The sequence below is a fragment of the Glycine soja genome, chromosome 18 (assembly GCF_004193775.1).
Source record: "Glycine soja cultivar W05 chromosome 18, ASM419377v2, whole genome shotgun sequence".
NCBI lineage: Eukaryota > Viridiplantae > Streptophyta > Magnoliopsida > Fabales > Fabaceae > Glycine > Glycine soja.
In genome coordinates, this window is record NC_041019.1 from 52,478,810 (window position 1) to 52,500,807 (window position 21,998).

Below are 21,998 nucleotides of genomic sequence, written 5' to 3' on the forward strand. Positions count from 1 at the left end.
TATTTTTAGTATGTGCCTTAATGCTATGTGCTCATTTTGGATTAGTGGTTACACCAAATTGCAAACTATGCCTCACTAAAATCGTTAGTGGCTGCTACAAACTCATCTATGCAACTATCTTCTTAACTCTCCAAAGCTGCAGCAAAAGATGGCTGATCAGCTCCCAACGGCAGCCATATAGCATACTGAGAAACGAATAAAAAACGATTCCTGAAAAATGTTAGATTTCTCAGAATAATTTTTAAAATATTCATACCAAAACATAAGAATCGCATTCCCAATAATAATTTTACTGGAAATGTTATTCCAGGGAATATTTAAAAAAATTGTTTGGTTGGATATTAACATTCCTAGAATTATTTTTAAATTTTAAAAATTGAAATAAAAATTGAAGTTATAAAATATCTTCAACGCTTGTTGATTAGCGAATTGTTTATTTTAAGACATCGTTGTTTAATTATTTTTCTAGTGTTGGAGAGTTACATGTCATGTTGGGTTATTTAAAATTAAGTTTTAGTTATAAGCTATCAAAAAATGTTTTCTTACCATTTGAGAAACATTTAAAGAAAGTCATTTCAGGTTGCTTAAAAGAATATCATTAGAATAAAATATATAAGTTGTTTAATTATAATATAATATTGTGAGGACCAATTAATAAAATACAAAGAAGTTGAAATTAGTTATTTAAATTATATCCATTAGAGATGTTCTAAGTGGATAAAAAATATCTTTTCATATTCTCATGAGAATACAACTTACTTACCCCTCTTATTAGAATAAACAATTAAGCAAATTATATTGTAAATCACATTCCAAGAAATAAACAATACTTAGGAGTATTTTTTTTCTTAACTCCAAACAAACATAAGACTACCATATTCAGAAGTTCATATTTTTTAAAATAAGTTTTTAATTTGCTAAACAAATGCAATAAAAAAACTTAAAAAATCTCCTATGAAATACCCCATTAAAGCTAGACTTGCCAACCAACATACAATCAAACAACCAACTTTCTTGTTTGGTATACAACATTTACTTGCCATTAAAGAGTTACTTACCACAAGAGATTTGATTTCTTTATCCACAAACTAAAAAAAGCCATAAAATTTATACAGCAAGAAAACAAAACATTGAAGTGTAAAGATTTAAACCACGCAATTCACTCCGTCTCATGTCCTATCTATCTTCTACCCCTTTCTCCTTTTTCACGAAATCTCATAATCTTCGTGACTCATTTTAGTGACTTGGCCTTTCTTAATAATTACAAATGAATAAATACTAAAACCAAGTCCAAGTCTACAACCACTTGAACACGTGAGCGAATACAAATGAATGACCTCAAGAATATCCCTCTCTTATACTCAATGGCCGTTTTTGTTGCCTAGCCTTGTTGCTATCTTGAAAAGTATCAAAATATCCCTTCACCCCCAAAAAAACAAAATGCACAATAACATCATGAGAAATGTCAGAAATATAATTTTTAACACATTCTTTAAATAATTATAAATTTTTAAAGTTTCACTTAGGGTCCTAAAGCAAAAAATATGTGAAATATACAATCAAGTGAGATAAGATTCACACTTTTACACTTTAATTTAAAATTTTCATTTCATTTCACTTCACATTAGGTAAGAGCCCTTATTGTTTAATGGGTTTTTTTTATAATTTTATATTTTTTAATAAATTTTAACTTATAGTGCGTATTAAAAAAAAGGGGTTACTGCTCCTAACATAACATGACCACCAAATATTTGTAATCAACTGGTGCAACAATATTATAAATTAATAAAAAAATTCAAATTCAAATATTTGATATATAATTATAATAAATAAATTTTATCGCTCCTAATAATAATCGTAATCCAACATAACAATTTAAAAGCCTGACATGTTTACCATACACCGAAGACGGAGAAGTAGTGAAGTACTAAGAAGGAGTAGTAGGTGTAAGAAAAGAAAAATAATTAAAATAAAGTATAAATCTAAAATATTATATTTCGCTGTTTCAGACGCAAAGTGAAGTTGAGCTTTGCAACTTCGAAGACAACGCCGATTTGTTCAACGCTCTCTTCATTTCTTGATCAATCCTCACACTCTTCTTTCCACTGCGAAACGAAACCTATCATTCCATGATGCACAGGTATGTGAATCTGTTCCAATCTCGTCCTGTCAAAGAAACGAGTGAGTAATTTGCTTCTTATGACTGTGCACGCGTTGGATTCAGTGGTTTCTAGTTTTTTTTTTTTTTTTGTTCGGATATTTCATCTCACGGTTTTATGTGAATTGCTGATTAGTGTTTGTGAAATGTGTTGAACAGTGCTGTTGTATTTGAATATTGAGCTCGGATTCCAATCTCGCTTTATTGAGTAATTTGCTTTAGATGAATGTTGAGTTATTTTTGTTTTTTTGCATCAGGTTTTTGATGAATTGGTGATTGGTGTACGGTGTACGTAAAATGCGTTGAACAACAAACAAAAGTTTTGTCTTTCTGAGTGTTGAGTTGTGATAGGCTGAGGAATATGAACATGGATATGGCTGGTAGTTTGCCGCAGTCGAGAGTGTTGCATGGAGGTGTGGGGACGAGTTACAAACGCAGATCAGTAGGTCAGTTAGGTTGCTTTGATTTTAGAGGGAGAGATTTTGGTTGTGCTTCTTTTGGAGACTCGAGAAGTGTTTCGAGATTGCGGAGGAGTGGGATGAATGTTTCTGCTTGTTGGAATAATTCGAGAGTAGTTACTGGTAGGGAGTTTAAGGTTTTGAATCCGAAGAGAAGTTTGTCTTGTAAGAATAATAATCTTTTCATGGGGTCTCGAGTGATTTGGTCGAAGTGCCAGGGTAATGATTCTTTAGCTTATGTTAATGGAAATGGCCGGAATGTTGATTATGTGGAAGGTTCGGGTGAGGATGCAGGATTGGGGCCTGTTTCTAGTGCTGAACTGGATGCACCTTTGGAAGAAGAAGAAGAAGGGCAAGCTGAGAGGAAAGAGGGAGGGAGTGAAATAGGATTAGAGGAACTAAGTGTGGATGAACTGAAAGAGCTATTGCAAAAGGCCTCGAAGGAGCTAGAAGTAGCTAAAATTAATAGTACCATGTTTGAGGAAAAGGTTAAAAAAATATCAGAGACTGCCATTTCCTTGCATGATGAAGCAGTCAATTCTTGGAACAATGTTAATTCTACCCTTGACACCATCCAAGAAATAGAAAATGAAGAACATACAGCCAAAGAAGCTGTCCAAAATGCAACAATGGCTCTTTCATTAGCCGAGGCAAGGCTTCAAGTAGCCATAGAAACTTTGGAGGCTGCAAAAGAAGTTCTTGATTCAGCACAAGGTTCTAATGAGAGCAATGGTGATAAGGACATGGTGGAAGAGGAGCAAGCTCTTTTGGTTGCTCAAGAAGATATCAAGGAATGCCAGGCTAATTTAGCAAATTGTGAGGCAGAGCTGAGGCGCTTGCAAGATAAAAAGGAAGAGGTGCAGAAGGAAGTGAGCAAATTGCAAGAAATTGCTGAAAAGGCTCAGCTGAAAGCGGTGAAAGCTGAAGAGGATGTTACAAACATAATGCTAATGGCAGAGCAAGCTGTTGCCTTTGAACTTGAGGCTACAAAATGTGTAAATGATGCAGAGATTGCCCTACAGCGAGCAGATAAGTCTAATTCTAATTCAAATGCTGATACCATAGAAACTACACAAGCACAAGATGTTGGGGCTGTTTCTGAGGTGGAGAAAGTGGTTCAAGGTTTTTCGGGTGATGTTGTTGAACGACACAGAGATTTGGCAATTGATGGCGAATCTTTGCTTGCCAATTTATCACCTGAGACTTTATCTGATAAAACCAGCCAAATTTTGGAAGACAGAACACAGTCTGATTATTTAAGTGATAATGAGAATGCTGTGCAAACAAAAAAGCAAGAAACACAGAAAGAATTGACCAGAGATAGTTCACCGTTTGCTCCAAAGGCATTATTGAAAAAGTCTTCTCGATTCTTTTCTGCATCATTCTTCTCTTCTGCTGAAGATGGGACTGAGTTCACACCAGCATCAGTCTTCCAGGGCCTTGTGTTATCTGTACAGAAGCAGTTGCCCAAGCTGATATTTGGGTTATTGTTAATGGGAGCAGGGTGTGTATGATCTTGCTACCTCTTTTTTATTTATTGCTGTCATTTTATTTTAATCCTTCTAAAAACAATTTATCTGGAAGAATATATACATCATGGGATTGGCATATAATATATATGGTATAAGAGTACTACATGCAAAATACTAATATGACTTTTTTGAGCTTTCTGTGCAACATGATTAAGAATGTCAAGGGACACTAGTCATTGGCTTGTTTGAAAACTGATTTTGAAGTTAATTAGCTATTGTTTGGACTTTGGACAGGGATATATCATATATGCCTTGACACATGCCGCCTTTATTTTAGTTGCTAAGAAAGTTTTAATGGAGTCTGACTATATTGTGCCTTCTTGTTGAGTTAATTTACATGCAAAGGTTTAATATAAAGATTTCCTAGTATCAATAAATAGTGGGTTTTTATTTCAGGGTTGCCTTCTATTCTAATAGAGTGGAGAGGAATGCTCAGCTGCTTCCACAGGCAGATGTTATTATGACCAGTGTTGAAGAAGTTTCCTCTAGTGCAAAGCCTTTGGTTAGACAACTTCAGAAACTACCCAAGAAAATCAAGAAAATCATTGCATCATTACCTCATCAAGAGGTTTGTTTTTCTTTATTCTTTCCCCTTTAGTCTTGTGCTCAATGTTGTAAATTTTATCTGACTTTGTAAGACATGTATCCCAGGTGAACGAGGAAGAAGCCTCCCTTTTTGACATGCTCTGGTTATTACTTGCCAGTGTTATATTTGTGCCAATATTTCAAAAAATCCCTGGAGGTAACTTGTTTGCTTTGTTTCCTTAGTGTTGAATTGAACATAGTCTGTCAAGTATAACAAAGTTGAGTAGGACTCTAGATGATTTAGTAAGAATGTGATTGGGCACCAAACTCCACATATTTTGGTTAAATGAAACTTTGATGCGTAGATTATCTCCACTCTTTTTAGCTCATTGTTCTTTTGCTTGGCGACAATTGGTTAGTTTGCTTATGACCATTTTTTTTTCAAAATTAGACTGGTCACTGCATGAGAGAGGTTCAAGGTTGAGGATGAACTGAGTTTTTGAACATACCTATATATTCTACAAATATATGACATTATATTAAAATACTCCCTCCATCCCAAATTGACTGATGTTTTAGCATTGAATAAAAATTGCATATTGACCGATGTTCTCAGTTTTCAACGAGATATTAAACTATCTATTTCAATTTTTCCCTTTAATAAATATTGTTGTCTTGATAGACTTAATAATACATTTATTGAAATTAAGAAAGAGAATAAGGACACTTAGTAAAATTGTCCCCTAATAAGTGCTATTGTCTTGGAATACTTGTTTTTCCTAATTTGTGTGCATAAACCTTAAACATCAGGTAATTTGGGACAGAGGAAGTACCATTGAAAAATTACAATATATGTAATTAATTTTTTATAGATGCTTGAAGCTATAAAATACAATATTTTCTAAAATTCCCCGTATTTGTGATACTTAAACAACAACTAAAGCTTGGCATAGTGGCAATTAGTGGCAGAAGCATTTTGTTGAAAAGTATCGTCATTAAAATGAAAAACCGTGTCTGGATTGCATGGTTTGACCTATTCACTGGTTCAAACACCGGCTTTCAAACAGAATTTTTTATGCTGACTGGACCAACCTGTAGACTGGTTAATGGTTAAACTGACCTGAGTCCGGGTTTGAAAATTATTGTTATGACAATATGAAACTATTATTTAAGGAAAATTTGTCACTTAAAGTAGAAAATTTGTGCTTTTGTCAGAGGCATCTAACCTTTACCTGAATGTGTTAAATTTCTTTTAAAGGTATACTCAATAAAATTATTTGTCTTACATTCACATTTTTTTACCGATGTTATTCCCTCTGTCTTGCAACAATGTTTAGGAAGTCCTGTTCTTGGCTACTTGGCTGCTGGTATCTTGATTGGGCCTTATGGTCTCTCTATCATTCGTCACGTTCATGGGACAAAAGCAGTAGCTGAATTTGGAGTTGTTTTCCTTCTATTCAATATTGGCCTGGAGGTGGGGATTCTTATTAGTTCTGGTTCAGTTGTTCTATGTTAACTTTGTCCATCACCATTATCGAAAGAGCAAAATTGAGGCTCTTATTTGCTTTTTTGTTTTAGCTCTCGGTTGAAAGGCTTAGTTCAATGAAGAAATATGTCTTTGGATTTGGCTCTGCACAGGTGATTGGGAAACTCCATCTCCCACCCTTGTTATTATTGTTCACCTCAAGCTATACTACTGTAGTAATGTATTAACAAGAATGAACAAATGCAGGTGTTGGCAACTGCTGTAGCTGTTGGCTTGATAGCTCATTATATTTGTGGCCAAGCTGGTCCAGCTGCTATTGTCATTGGGAATGGCCTAGCATTATCATCCACTGCTGTTGTTCTGCAGGTAAATAACCTAAGATTGCATGTTTAAGCAATATCCACCTTTTTTTGACAATCGTTAACTGTAAAATTTGGGTAAGTGATTGCAAAATTTTTTGTTGTAGCATGCATCTGTTAATAAATGTTTTAATGCTTATTAATATTTAATCAAGCTTAATGCCCGTAGCTGTATCACTTAGCCCTTGTTCAAAGGTTCTCATATCATATGAGTTCAATACATACAGTCAAGGTTATATTGTCATCAAATGGAAAAAAAGGCAGTGTTCATTCTAATCTATTTTTTTTTTCTTTTATTTCTGGTGAATCTTTCATTCTGCAATAATTTAGTGAACTTGTTTTGCAGGTGTTGCAGGAGAGAGGTGAGAGCACTTCACGGCATGGCCGAGCTACTTTTTCTGTGTTACTTTTTCAGGTTACTTTGTGCCTTACCCATCTATTTAGATGCTGAAAGAATATTCTTGTCAAATGTTGTGCTAGATTGTAGAGAGAATGTAATTCTTGTGACGCATAGTTGGCTGAACTTTGTCATATGAGTGCCATATGTATCTTGCTTCAGTATCCCAAACTGTTGTTGCACCTTCTGGATAAACTAACCACTATTTCCCATAGCTGCATGTTATTGGATGGCCATATTATCTTTGCAGTTTATTCAATCTAGAATTTTACATACATGTTGATGGTATACTAATACCATGTTTTGAGAGACACTAAGCAAGCAAAGATTAAAATGTGAAACCGTTGTCTCCAGTTGGATGTTGGGGCAGATGGCTGTATGCATCTATCTATTTGTCTCTTGAGCACTTTATTATGCTTTTCTGTATAGATCCTCAACAAGCATCCTCTACTATGTCTGCTCTATCTGGTCAATTGTTATATGAATTTGCCATTTCTGACGTTGATTATTTGTTATTAGCTCTTAAATGCCTTTCATTTCTTATTGTATTGTATTTGCAATATTTTGACACAAATTGACTTTGACTCTTTGTTTCTGTTCAGGATCTGGCTGTTGTGGTCTTGCTAATACTCATACCTCTTATTTCTCCTAATTCTTCCAAAGGAGGGGTAACGTTTTTCTAAGCTCTTGGCCATGAGGTTTAGCTGTTTAGTTTAGAACATGATTAAGTTGTTTAGACTCCTGTGAAGCCTGGGAGACAGTATATGACAACATTTAATTTAACATGCTGAAAGGAGCTTGAAAACATGAAATGAAAGTGCTAGCAAAAATTTCAACAATACATTGTTTTTTTTTTTTTTGGAAAGCAAAGATATATATATATTGATTAATAAAGTACCAGAGGTACTACAAGATACAAGTAGCTAGATCTGAATACAGAAAAAACAGCAATCCTACAGAACCAACACCCTACTAGGGGTCACACTAGCTAAAGGCTAGAGACATTCCTGAAGACCAGCAATGAAAAAGGTTCTTTGAATTATTTCCCCTCCACTGGCCAAGAACTTAATGTGGGAATTAATAATTATTTATAGGATTAGCAATTAATTGCATATTTTATTTTATTTATAGTAAATCAAAAAGGTCAAGACACAAATATCTTTCTAATTAAAGTTGGTTCACGTAAGTGCATGATTGGTAGTGTTGACATGAGAGCTGAACTTCTGTGGTTGTCATTGTTATTTTTTCTACATGTATACTCTGCTATTGCTTCTTTGTTGTCCTCAACTCCTCATTAGAAATACCAATCTATATTTTCAGGTTGGTTTTCAAGCTATTGCTGAAGCACTTGGACTGGCTGCTGTTAAGGCAGCAGTTGCCATCACTGCCATAATTGCTGGGGGACGATTGGTAATATTCAGAACTGGACTGTGACTTCTCTCATCATTATGAAAAGAAAAATGATAAACGTTTTTTAAGCACGGTACATTTACATTGAATGGAATAGCCATTTAGAATATTTAGTAATAATTGTGACAAGATGCTAATCGTAATACACATAATAATAAAAGCCATTTTATGAAAGGATAAGTGATATCATTTTGGGGTTCATTTGGAAGGCATTGCATGCTTCAATTGCAGATGTAGAGTATGCTTTGTGCTGAGTTTTCTGTTCTTCTTTACAGCTCCTTCGACCAATATACAAGCAGGTTGCAGAAAATCAAAATGCAGAAATTTTCTCAGCTAATACACTCCTTGTTATTCTTGGCACAAGTCTTCTTACAGCCAGGGTATGTCATATGTGATTGTCCTATTGCTTTTTATTTTATCCTTCTTGGGTGTTTGTTCCTTCTCATGTTTTTGTTCATTGTAGAAATGAGCAACTTTTCATGTTTTCAATAAGTATTTGGGGAAATGAAAAAGCCTGTGAAGGTTTGGCTGTTTGGTCTAAACATTATTCTGGAAAATGACCGGCCGGTTGGATTGGTTCTATTGTGAAATTCTCCACTAGCCAGTCTGGTCAAGCCTTAAACTTGGAACTAGAAAACTTGTCTTATACCCCTTGAACTGGATATGGACCACTTCAATTTGATAAGGTTTGAGTCTAATAGGTTTAACAGGTTAGAAGTTCTTACAAAAAAATGCACCAATTGTGGGAAGTAGGAATCGAACATGATTGTGTAGCTTAAGAAGACAACATTCAGCAATTGCATCACTAGTGCTTCTTGCATAATGTTATCAGATTAATTGTTCATATATTAAATTTGATTGCTGCATAGAAACAGAAATCAAACATGGGTGTGTTGCCTAAGACGGCAACATTCAACCACATTAACAAATATCAAATTCTCATTATTTATGTCAATAAAAATTGATAATACAAATATAAAAAAATCATTATATTACAAGAGTGTGTGTGTGTGTATCAGTTATTGATAGTGTGCTATGGTGGTGCAGAGCAGCCTTCATTGCCACAAAATTTGCATAGCAGTGCTTTTTTTAATAGCTACTTTTGCGGCCTCAATCACAGCCTAAATAGTGTTAGTTCATGGCGCTACAATGAGGCATATTGAAAACTCATTTCAGAAATATAATTTCTCATGCTCCTCTCGTTTGTGTGACCAACACCGACCCATCCCTTGCAGTTTTTTTTACCTATGCCTAAACTGTTCCATTTTCTTGTATGTTTTGCTTGAGATCTTTTTTTTTTTTTGCTGAGACCTATATTTTGTTATTTTTAATTATGAATATTTCATGGATTTTGTGTAATTTTTTATTGAGCATTTGTAGGTATATAGTATAAATAAGTCATTTATTCTGTACAAAAAATTGAAATTGTGGTCATCTTGCTGTGCATTATCCCATTATTGTTTCTGGAGTCAGCTACAATCCGCCACTATCTGTGGTTGATAACTATATTGTGTATAGAGATTTGTAATTCAACCATGGTTAATCCGGTGAGCTGTGACCTAGTTTGATGACTGGTCCGGCTTTCAAAACCTTGTGTTCAAGTTCAGTATTTTTGAGTTCATTAAATTGATCTTGACTTGTTTTTGTTTTCCTTTACTTAAAACAGGCAGGACTTTCCATGGCATTGGGAGCATTTTTGGCTGGTTTACTACTGGCAGAAACTGAATTTTCCTTACAGGTTGAATCTGATATTGCTCCATATCGTGGCCTTCTTTTGGGGCTCTTCTTTATGACGGTAGGTGCCGAATATCAAAATTCACAAATCTATTAATTGTATTGTTTTATTTGTTCATGTGAAAAATATTTTTATTTTAAATTGCGGTTATGGTTGTGTTGCTATTTCAGTAGTGGACAATTATTGTTAATGTGGTAACAAATGCGGATGCATAGTTCTTTGAAAAACCAATATGTGGCTGCAATTTAAAACCATCTATTCAATTATTAACGTGTGAGATATTCTTATGAGAATATTCACAAGCAATGAATTGCTTTTAGTTGGATTGTCTACTAGTTTGATAATAACTGAGAAAAAAACCTCAGAATTAGAAAGGCTATAAGGGGGACTGTTTATGTGGAGTATTTCTTAGTTTTAGTGCTAAGATGGATAAATTGTAACTTGTAAGTGTTACTTGTGTACTTATGTTCTGACAATAGGGATACATTAATCATTTCATGGTCTGTTATGGATAGAATTTTACACTATCACAACAATAACCATGCCTTATCCCACAAGGTGGACTTGGCTGTTTGGGGATAGAACTTTGTATTACTTGAAAGAAAACTAATTTTGCTAAAGCAGAAAAAAGCTTGAGCAAGTACATTTTGAACTTTTATTGATCTAGAATCTAGAAAATAACAATTATGCTACATTGATCAGAAAATCTTGACTGCTTAAATGTAAATTTTTCTTGAGATTTTTAGATTTATTTAGTCAATGTGTTAATGAGCAACCAGCTTTTATCTACATAATTGATAGCAACTATTTTATTTTTTTTTACTTTTCAGGTTGGAATGTCAATTGATCCAAAACTTCTTGTTTCAAACTTTCCAGTCATCATGGGCGCACTAGGACTCTTAATATGCGGAAAGACTATCTTGGTTTGTTTGATGGGTAGAATGTTTGGGATTTCTCTCATTTCTGCCATCAGAGTTGGTCTTCTTCTTGCTCCTGGTGGGGAGTTTGCATTTGTGGCTTTTGGTGAAGCTGTTAATCAGGTTTTTGTCCTTAAAACTGTTTTTTCTGCCAATAGTTGTCTTTCATTAATAGGGTTTTACTCTAGGTCTTTATAGTAAAATAAGTCACTTTTTTGGAGTTTATTTAAAAAAGGATATGCAATAGGCATGTGCTGGACAAGTGTTGATAAAATAAGGTTGTGTCTCCCTATTTTTAGCCTGATGTTGAGACTCATTATCATTTGTTTTTGCATTGTTCATTACCTTTGAATTTATATGTAAACATTATTTGTTTTAAGAGGGAAGCTTGGATGCATGCCCTAACCTCCATTGGTTTCCTCCAATTGCTTGTAAAGTTTTTGGTAGCAGTACAGCAATAGGATTCTATCTATCGAGATGTGTTTTATTTCTATTACTTGGAGTATAAGGATGCGGAGGAGCTCTGGGATTTTCTAAAATCTGAGAATCATTATATCCTTGTTATTAGGCTGAGTTGGACATCTTTCTTTGTTCTGGTGTTCAACTCTTGCAACATTTATGGGAATTTCTCTTGTGGATATTCAGATAGATTGTGGGGCTTTGCTAGCATGATTCTTATTTAGATGAAATTCTCACTCTTTTGTGAATTTTGTTGATTGATCTTCCTCGTAAGTTGAAAAATAAAAAATGTAGATCATTGTACTGGTAACTGCTAAATTGTTGTTTTCTTTAATAATTTGCAAATAAAACTACTATTTTCCCCCACTAATTGGCACTTCTGCAGGGCATAATGTCTTCCCAGCTGTCATCTTTGCTGTTTCTTGTTGTGGGCATTTCAATGGCCATCACACCATGGCTAGCTGCAGGAGGCCAGTTGATTGCTTCCCGTTTTGAGCAGAATGATGTTAGAAGTTTATTGCCGGTAGAAAGTGAGGTAAAATCTCTTAAATGAGTTGCTGACTAGTAATTTTATAAATAATAGTCACGAATTTTTAGCTTCAAAAGTATCTATGATTGGGCACTCTTACTGGTGCATTGTTTACCATCATTCTAATAGCCAAATAGATTGTTTGCTGTGTTTCATAGGGATAGGAATTTTTGCCATGCAGGTATGATGTGGTTGTGTTGTATTTAGACTTATCAGAGTTGTTCAGAAACTGACCTTTGAAAAATATTTCAGTTAAAGTATCTTAATCATAATAGTAGTACATAATAGTATTGGTTAGTAGTATTTCCTGAAACTTTATTCATAGATTCGAATAAAACCTAGAGGCTTCTACTATCGGTTAGTAATACATAATAGTATTGGATTGGCTAAATTATTCTTCAATTCCCAGAAATGTAGATCAGTTTAGTAATTTCATGGACTTTTTTAACCTTTATTTTATGAAATTGATTCAATATACCAAATTCTTTGATGGCTAGAAGTTTGTTGCTAATATTTTATCTTGTTTAGTGATTGAAAGAAAAAAAAGATTTCTTACATTTGATGTTTATCTGATGATGTGAATAATTTTACTGCATGTAAACTGCCATACCATCACCATTATCAGCATTATAGGGAAGGGAGAAAACATAAATTGTTGTCAGTATTTAATGTTAAAAATTTTGAACTTTTCAAGAGACAATATTGATACCATTGATCAGTGGTCATGATATCAAAACCTAATGTGAAGTAGTACTAAATGATTGGATAACAAGCACCCATTATACCTATTTATATTTTGGAGTTTGTTATAACCTTGCCCAAATTGCTAGAATTAAATTTGGCAACTCTTTTTAGTTTGACAATTCTTATCAGAAAAGGAAGGGATGTAATAAATTGAAAACTATAAACCTAGCTGAGATGGATGAAGTTAGTTAACTACAGTCCTCATTGCCATGTTAAAAGTTTGTACTTAGTGTACCATAGGGATAGTGTGTTTGGATAGAATTCATAGTCAGAGAAATGATTAATATGCCTATTATTTTGAAGGGAAACTTTGATATCCTTCATACCTTTTTGATATTAGGAGTGCTTATTTCTTGCATTTGAAATTTTTGGGCTGTATGCTCTTTATTAACTTATTTTCATCCTGATCACTTGAGTGTGGTTATTTCATTGTTTATAATTTAATTTTAGGTTTGTATCTAAAAAGTATGTAGTATTTTAAGGAGATTATGTTGGAGTTCTTCCTAGACCAGAGGTAGATAGTGGACGCAGTTAACCCATATGGGTTTACCATTTGCAATTTTTTATTTTGGAGTGACATGAAAACTTAGTAGTATACTTCTTTTTGGTTGGCATCTTTTACAGACAGATGATTTGCAAGATCATATCATTATTTGTGGATTTGGACGAGTTGGCCAGGTAAGTTATCTCTTTTTTTGGTTTGACTAATTAATTCACTGTTTACATAATTGATTTAGGTGTGACAACTTATGTTTGTATTTTGTTCAGATCATTGCCCAACTTCTTTCAGAGCGTCTTATTCCATTTGTCGCACTAGACGTAAGAAGGTAACACAGCTTGCTAACTGAAACTATTATCCTCCTGTGGATGAATTATTTGATACCTGTTTTAAGCTTTAAGCTTATTTAATGTTATTTCTATTTAAAAAGGAGAAAAATTGCATGCACAATACTGACTTCTGTCTCCCAAGGAGAAAAGAAAAGAAAATTATCACAACAATATTTCTGTATGTACAGGTCATAAGTCACCTATATGGGCCTTAATATAATGTCTGTGATTGTGCTTTACTTTCCTTCATAACGGTTGGCTTATGAGTGATTGAATGTAGTGTATACTTAAATGGAGCATATCAAAATAGTTAGTTCTAGTTCAATGATTCTGGTAAATAGGGACTAGGATGAGACTATCTTGGAATGTACATGGGCAATTAAATTGACAGGCCATGACACAATTGTGTCAGACAGTGATCTTCTATGTATGCTATTTACATGGAGAAATTATAGGAATTGGATACCCAAAAACAGGAGCACCCTCAAGTAATTTATCACATTTTTTTCTCTTCACGGAGTTTATCGAGATTCTTTAACATGGTTTGCTTCAAGATATGTGTGAAATACTATGTTATGTGCAGTTTTGGACAGGATACAGAGATGACAAACTAACTTGTTTTCCTAATTTTCTAATATCTTCAGTGATAGAGTGGCAGTTGGGCGTGCTCTGGATCTCCCTGTGTACTTTGGAGATGCTGGTAGTAGAGAGGTAGTGCACATTACTTCAGCACATTAGTCGCATAGCATGTTCTTACCTGATTCTATCTTTGTTCTTTTTTTGGATGCATGGCTAGGTCCTACATAAGGTTGGGGCTGAAAGGGCATGTGCTGCAGCAATAACTCTTGATACACCTGGTGCAAATTATAGAACAGTTTGGGCTTTGAGCAAGTACTTCCCAAATGTGAAGACTTTTGTTCGTGCCCATGATGTTGATCATGGATTAAATTTAGAAAAGGCTGGAGCTACTGCTGTAATATTCTCATACCTATTTTAGTGTTCCCCGTTTGATTGGCTGATGGTACAATTTCAAATTACTGGTAGCATTTGGTAAATGCATTCAAACGTCTGAAGAAGACACGAGTTCTAATCTATATTTGGTTTGTTTGAGAAAAGAACACGATTAAAAATTATTACATTTTGAAATCTGTTTAAAAGGATGAAACAAAGAGAACAGAACAGAGCATTCTATTCTATCCTATCTGCACACCAAATGCTACCAGTGGAAAAAGAGTTTTGTTGTTTTAGTCTTGCTTTTTGTAGCAAAATTGAAAGAAAAACTTACCATTAGTGAAATGCTTATCTAGAGAACTTTCTGCCACTTGCAGGTTGTCCCGGAGACCTTGGAACCAAGTCTTCAACTAGCAGCTGCTGTGCTTTCTCAGGTAACAATTATCATTGAATATCATATTTCTGTGGGACGAGAAATATTGATATAATGGAAAATATTTTGGCATGTCTCACTCATAATATTTATGTTAATATAGTCTTATTCAAACATGACAGATTCAGTAGTAATATGGCTATTTCTTGTTGTGATTGAATCTTGTGCACATTAGCTGAACTATTGTTAATTTCCCTATATAAATAATTTACTCGAGTCTTGGTCAACTTTTCTTTGAAATTGTTTGAGCATACTCTGTTCTTTACTGCATTTGCGAGATTGACTTCATATCTTGTTGGCAGAACAAGCTGTTGTGTTCATAAAATTGTAAAGATGGTGTTTAATTAGGCCTTATTAGAATCAATATTCAAAGAAAATATTTCATTATATTTATTACTAATTTATTAAAATTATGACACAATGCTATAACATGGAAATGTGTGATCTTTATTTTTCAAAACATTTATTTCTTTAGGCTAAACTCCCCACATCAGAGATTGCAGCAACTATAAATGAATTCAGATCTCGACATCTGGCTGAGCTCACAGAGGTAGGTATTCCTTTTGAATTCATGCATAAGCATACACAGCTTATATCACTGTTGTATAGTTGATATCTGAATGGTGTTTGTGGTTCTTGCTCTACCCGTGCAGCTGTGTGAAGCAAGTGGAAGTTCTCTTGGTTATGGATATAATAGAACTATGAACAAACCCAAATCTCCATCCCCAGATTCATTAGATGAGACTACAGTCTCCGAAGGGACACTGGCAATATGAAGATTGCCGCATATATACAAGTAGATGGCAAAGAAAATGAGAATTAGGGAAAAAAAATAATTGTCAAAAAAATGTATAGCAGATTGTTGGTTCCATTGTTATGTACAGAAATATAGCCAGGATTAGTTTTATTTTCTCTTTTCCCATTAAATTTTGGTTCCAGGCATCTCAAATTCCTGTTAAGGATGATATCCTGTTGCTGTAGTTGTATTGCGCCAATGGCATTATTTTCATTTGCCTTGGTGGGTTTTTTCACGTCAAAATCGTATAAAAGACACAAAAGCTAGTATTATTAGCTTCACTTGGATGGATGCGGCTCCTGCGTCCTCCCTCAATATGTGTCCAAAACACATTGTCATAAATAGGCGAATGCCCTGGACAAGTAGGGTAACTCCTGCAGGTAGATAGTTGATGATCCTCAAACTCATCGTAGACATTAGTTTTTGTTGTTGTATTGGAAAGTTGCTACTTGTATATCTACTCAAATCTATGCCACCCCCAAACTTGTTTTCCATATATTTGCTTTTTTAGCTATATGCTACGATCCACTTAGTCTGTTCATAAGACTAAAGTTGAGTAATGATTTCTCTTTTTGATGTGTTTGGATGTTTTTATTATTAATGGATTAGCTGATGTGGCTGTACATGTCACTATTTTTCAGTCTGTCGCGTGTAAAAATCGTTGGCATGGCACTTATGTATCCTTTAGTCTCAAATTTTTTAGGATTTATTTTTTGTTTTTAAACTTTTCATTGGCTAGATAGGGTCCCTAAATTTGTTTTTCGTCCATACTTTTAGTCCTTCATGTCCATTTCCATCGTTAAACTCACAGAGTTGTACATCTCTCCCCATGTTGTCAAGATGGTGATGTGGTATTTACACCATGCAATCATTTATTCATGTTGTCTGTTTTAAGTAAGAAAAAGAGATGTAAACAGTAATGTGACATTCATAATGAATTTGTATGAAAAGTAAAAGAACTTCATGCAACGATTGTACACTAGATAATATTTGATTTTTTTTTCAGAAGGAAAAATATTTTCTTCATGAAATGCAAACTCTGTAGCCCATCTCCATCATTGTGTTTCCTTTTAAGACTCAAAGTTGAAAGATTACTCTAACTTCTGTGTTTTCTATCTTTTATTAATTATCAACGATGATTGTCTGGATTTACCACAAAAATGTAGTTAAAAGAAGTTGATTTTTTCTATACAGAAAAACAAAAGGAAAAAAAAAGAAGCAATCGAAGTTGCAAATATTAGATATCAAACTATTTCCTTTAACTAGGTGCGCACAAAGTCACAAACAACTCAGTAAAAAACAAAATATTACCTTTTAGAAACTACAAAAGTGTTTGTGAATAAAAATTAAAAGTTTAAGATTAAAGTATTGCTCTTAGTTTAATTGTCTACTAATTCAATAGTAACTGAAAGAGCTAATTATGTGGCTATAAAAGGTGGAATGTTTATGTGGAGTAGCTTTACACACTCATAACAATAACCGTGCCTTATTCCACAAGGTGGGTTTGGCTGCTTGGAAGCAGAGCTTTATATTATTTGAAAGAAAACTGACTATGTTTAAAAAGAAGAAAGAAGTTGTACAAGCAATATTTTCAACTTTTATTGATCTGGAATCTAGACAATAACAATTATACTACATTGATTAGAAAATCTTGGCTGCTGTACTGTGAATTTGTCACAACTATCCTGTCGATGCCATAATGATCAGCCAGCATCTATCTACATAATTGATAGCAATTATCTTTTTGTGACTTTTCATGTTGGAATGTCTTAACAATATCTTGTATAATTGATTTATAAGTTATAGTTGAAAACATGTTTCATAAAATATTTCTATTAAACATAATATTTAGTTCCAATTAAATGTTGTATTGCTATTCAACAATTCAATGCCAAAGGTATTAACCCTTTATCATTTGTTTTTATTTCTAATTGTAACAAAAGAACTGAACGAAATAAATAATCTGTAATTATTTTAACTTAAATTTAATTTGTCAATGTCATGATAAATAAAATATTCAATAAATTTATCATCAAATCAAACCATATCAAATTATACTATTAAATCAAATCAAACCATACCATATTTGATATTTGGCTTCAAATTAAAATTACATTTATAATCAAATCCGATTCACTCTTTGGATTCACAATAAAAAGAAAATTATATGAAAATTACATGAAAATTACAATTGTCAATAATCACAACCCGTGGTAACAAGAATTCAATTGAACCAAAAAAAACTCATTTTTATTTCATCATAATGCAATCAAGTTTACTCAGACCTCATAACACCATTTTCATTACATCAAAACAACAAAATTAAAAGTCAATTACACTAAAATCATTTTTGTTATAAATATAAATAAAAGACATGCATCTTAGTTAGAATATACAACACAATTTGCATACAGTAAGATGAATAGGTAGGGAACCAATAAATCAACCAGCCAACCCAAACCAAAGATCAAGTAATCAGAAAGTGAACAAAAAAAATCACATTAACACCCAATGGGGATGGAATAACTGTCTCTTAAAATCCCACAACCAAGCATTTCATCACGAAAAAGAAGATCATTAAATCACACCTTGAAGCGTAGAACCTTGAGCGACGACACTTCTCCCGCAAGAAACTGATAAAAGACATGCAAGTTTTAATTAAAAAACTATTGCAGTAAAAATAAATAAATTAAATTAAATTAAATTAAATTAAAAAACTATTAATCTACTAAATCTATTAAACTAAACTAAATACTTAACTACTGATAAAAAAAAATAAATACTAAACGCATAAAAAAGTATTAAAAAAGCATCGTAAAAATGGAATTAAAAAACGTAATTAAAATATTCACTAATAAGAAGCATAGTAAAAAGTAAACTTACTTATACTAGTTGTTTTTACGTTACTTGCTTCTTTTTATCAGTTAAAAACACAATTTATGTATTTTTCTTCTTTTTTATTTTATTTTTCATCCAAGCATGTTGATGTAAATTATAAAATAAAATCATAGAAGAAAAGCCTTGTGTTTATAAATCTAAGATAAAATTTGATAAACACACTGTCTCTCATGAGATTCATCCTTTTATATATATATTATATATATATATATATATATATATATATATATATATATATATATTAGGAAAATAATCAAATTTCATATAATTACTTGTGTATCTAGTATTAAAATAATAATTTTTATTTATATAAATCTAGCATAGTGTATATGACACAGTAATTACATAGCTTATTTTCTCTGATTTTTAATTGAGCCGTTAGAAATACAATTTCACTACACACACTAGTGACACTCACTACTGACAATTGGTAGATTCAAAATTTGAAAGTGGTCAAGAAAAGAAAATTTGTAAACCCAGAAGAGAAAAACCTCGTCTTTCTTCTTCTTCTTCTTCTTCTTCACACTACTCTTCTCTGCTTTATCATCTTCTTCTTCTTCAACTTGCACACACAAGTGGTCGAGTTTCTACGAACAATGGCTCCCAAAACGATGGAACCTCACGAATCTGAAGAAGACTCGGAATTGGAGAGGTTGGAGTCTGATTTGAAGCAAATGGCGCACAGGATTCTCGATTACCGAACAAAGCTTCCGGATCAGCTCAACGCCACGCTCCGTTCGATTCTCGATGCCCAAAGACCCTTTCTTTCACCGGGTACCTCTTTCTAGGGTTTTTCATTTTACGACTCTAAATTTGGGAAATTAATCGAATTTGATAAGATGTTTTTGGTGTGGACGAAATCTATGTGTTCCGTTTGAAAATCAATTTATGTACCTAGAGATGGGTAGTGTTGATTCGGTTCTGGGATTTTGGTTTTAAGTTAGTTTCTTCAATTTATGTGCTTTTGGCTTTTGGGGGAAAGATTTAACCGTCTTTTGGACATGTTAGTTCTGAGTATGATGTGGTTTGAAATGGGTGCTGTTTGAATCTGGTTTCTGGTTTCTGGTGTTGTAATTGCTTCAATCTGTAATGATACTTTGCTGTATTTTAGAGCTGACTCTCATTGATTTGACATGTCCTTTTTTTTTCCTTGAGCTATTTTCTTTTTATTTTTTCTGGTTGGCTACATGAGTTTTGGACCTTGCTACCGGAATTCCTATTATTTGTTGTTGTTTTACTGAGATTATTATTGGGCACAGATTAGTGAAACTGAAATCTGATTTAGGTCATGAGTCATGATTGGATAAATTTCTCCATAAGCACTTACATTACAGGAGAAGAAAATAAGAAGGAAAAATGAATTGAGGTTTCCTCTTAAGTTAAAGTCAACTTATGCACTTAACTTTTATACAAGTGCATTTAACTTCTCCATAAACTAAGGCAGATAAGTTAATTTTAATTTATGGGAGAAACTCAATGCATTTTACCTGCTTAATTTTTTCTCCTATCAGTGTTTATGGAGAAGTTTATTCAAATAGGCTTTGGTGTATGTAATTTCTGGGGTTGGTACTTGGTAATGCAGGTATGTTGCTGTGTTTACTTTTGATGAATGTAAAATCTAGCTCATTTGGTTGATAAGATGCATGAAATTGCTGGTTTGGTTTTGTAGGGAGGAAAACTCAATTTGCTGATTTTGTTCATGGCATTTTGGTAAAGCCATGTTATTTTGTGTTATAAAAATTAGTGTGTTTGTACAATGAAATTAGCTGTTTATTCACTGGGGATGTTATACTTCGCTTAGAACTGAACGAGAAAACTTTAAGATAATGACTTAGTAATTTTGCATGATCTATTAACAAAAAAGAAAAAATGGTCATCATTTGAATCTTAGCAATTTTGGTTTTGGAAGTAATGAGATACAAGTTTGGATTTTCTGCTTTGTAAACGGAAATTGACCTCTAACTTATTTAAAATTCAAAGTGCAGTTTGAATATTGTCATGTGGGCAGGCAGAAACAAATACTGTTTTCCAAATATTTAAAGAATTGACACTCAACAGATGATATTTTTTTAAACTGAGCATAAAATTTCTTTTGTATTCCCTTCATTGCTAGGGTCTTTCTCGTCTTTCCTCTTTGTTTTTTTTTATCCTAAGTGCTAGCAGTTATTTTTCTATGGGTATTGTATGACTGCATGTCATTATTGTTACAGTTTCAGTCTTTCATATATGATCCTTATGTCATTTGGTGGTTAAGACTTGTTCTGTTTATGTTATTTATTTCTTTATCTCTTTCAAGGTGCAATATGTTTTCTTTGTTTTTTTTGTCACTGTATTTCACTCATTGACCAGGTTTATATTGTGCAGGTACATCAGAGCAAAATATTTCTAGAGAAGAAAGTTCATCTGCTCCAGAAGATCCAGAGACTGCCAAAAAACTAAAATTGCTGAATGAAAAGATCTCAAGCAATTGCTCTGCTATGCCAATTGTTTTGAAAAGGATGAAAGACTGCATTGCCAGAATCGAGAAGTTTGATTCATACAATGATTCAATGATACATCCGGCCTTCAAAAGGAAGAAGACTGGATAGTCAAGTTATGATGTATCATAATTATGTTATTTATCTGAACATCTAAGAATACAGTAATCCAGCATTTATCAACTTGGATTTGTTCAATGAAGCCAGGTGTTCACATTTTCCTTATGCTGCAAGTAGGAAGAAAGCTTCGTTTCAGATGTATAATGTATTACGTTGTTTGGTCCTTTGTGGTAATATTTTGAAAAGCATCCCCTGCCTGCAGGACACGGAGTGAGACAGTGAAGGATAAGACAGGATGTTGTATAGTCCCTGCCCCTTTGTATTAGCTGCTTGAGGCTTGAGCATATTAATTGTATGTAAAAAATTTCTTGCGTTGAACATATTCATTTGTCCTATTGTAAGCTTGATCAATTGAAGAGTTAGCCACCTCAATATACCCAATTTAAGGTGGTCATTGCTATAAACACACTTTCATTGGCTATATGATTGTTTGCTGTCTCTGACTTGATTGTTTACGTTTTTTGGTCAAGTATCATTTGGTTTCTACATCTGTGTCAATTTTTGCTTTATGTGTAAGGAGCACATTGGGACATATAGGTAGAGCTAATGAGTATGGCTGAGTTAAAGATGTGCAATTGGATTGACCCCTTTTCTTTAGGGTGTTACTAGGCTCATCATACAAATTGTTGATACACTCAGCATAACTCGTGCAATTCTCATTTTGTCCTTGCGTAAAACTGATACAGATTGGGTAATCCATATGAGGCTTACGGATTGACCAATCTGTATTAGTTTTATGAAAGAGCAAAATGGAAATTGTGCAAGTTATGTTGGGTGTATTAGTAA

At 33.4% G+C, this 21,998-nt stretch overlaps 2 protein-coding genes across 2 annotated transcripts; both read left to right on the plus strand.

The window, feature by feature from the left end:
• Positions 1-1,964: 1,964 nt before the first annotated feature.
• Positions 1,965-16,357, plus strand: LOC114397650 (K(+) efflux antiporter 2, chloroplastic-like). Its single transcript, XM_028359796.1, has 21 exons — positions 1,965-2,140; positions 2,416-4,120; positions 4,545-4,716; positions 4,800-4,890; positions 6,011-6,147; positions 6,252-6,311; positions 6,406-6,525; positions 6,865-6,933; positions 7,518-7,583; positions 8,236-8,325; positions 8,601-8,705; positions 9,992-10,120; positions 10,891-11,100; positions 11,822-11,971; positions 13,334-13,387; positions 13,478-13,536; positions 14,182-14,248; positions 14,334-14,510; positions 14,866-14,922; positions 15,397-15,471; positions 15,575-16,357. The coding sequence occupies exons 2-21, from the start codon at positions 2,520-2,522 to the stop codon at positions 15,695-15,697; spliced, it is 3,612 nt and encodes a 1,203-aa protein (XP_028215597.1). The 5' UTR covers positions 1,965-2,140; positions 2,416-2,519; the 3' UTR covers positions 15,698-16,357.
• Positions 16,358-19,016: 2,659 nt separating this feature from the next.
• LOC114395483 lies at positions 19,017-21,696 on the plus strand. The gene is made up of 2 exons (XM_028357277.1): positions 19,017-19,389; positions 20,980-21,696. The coding sequence occupies exons 1-2, from the start codon at positions 19,212-19,214 to the stop codon at positions 21,201-21,203; spliced, it is 402 nt and encodes a 133-aa protein (XP_028213078.1). The 5' UTR covers positions 19,017-19,211; the 3' UTR covers positions 21,204-21,696.
• The last annotated feature ends 302 nt before the right edge of the window (positions 21,697-21,998 follow it).

Coding starts and splice junctions, on each gene's coding strand:
- LOC114397650 (XM_028359796.1), top strand. CDS start 2,520: ATGAACATGGATATGGCTGGTAGTTTGCCGCAGTCGAGAGTGTTGCAT. Junction 14,511..14,865: donor AAAAGGCTGGAGCTACTGCT/GTAATATTCTCA, acceptor TGCCACTTGCAG/GTTGTCCCGGAGACCTTGGA. Junction 15,472..15,574: donor ATCTGGCTGAGCTCACAGAG/GTAGGTATTCCT, acceptor CTACCCGTGCAG/CTGTGTGAAGCAAGTGGAAG.
- LOC114395483 (XM_028357277.1), top strand. CDS start 19,212: ATGGCTCCCAAAACGATGGAACCTCACGAATCTGAAGAAGACTCGGAA. Junction 19,390..20,979: donor AAGACCCTTTCTTTCACCGG/GTACCTCTTTCT, acceptor TATATTGTGCAG/GTACATCAGAGCAAAATATT.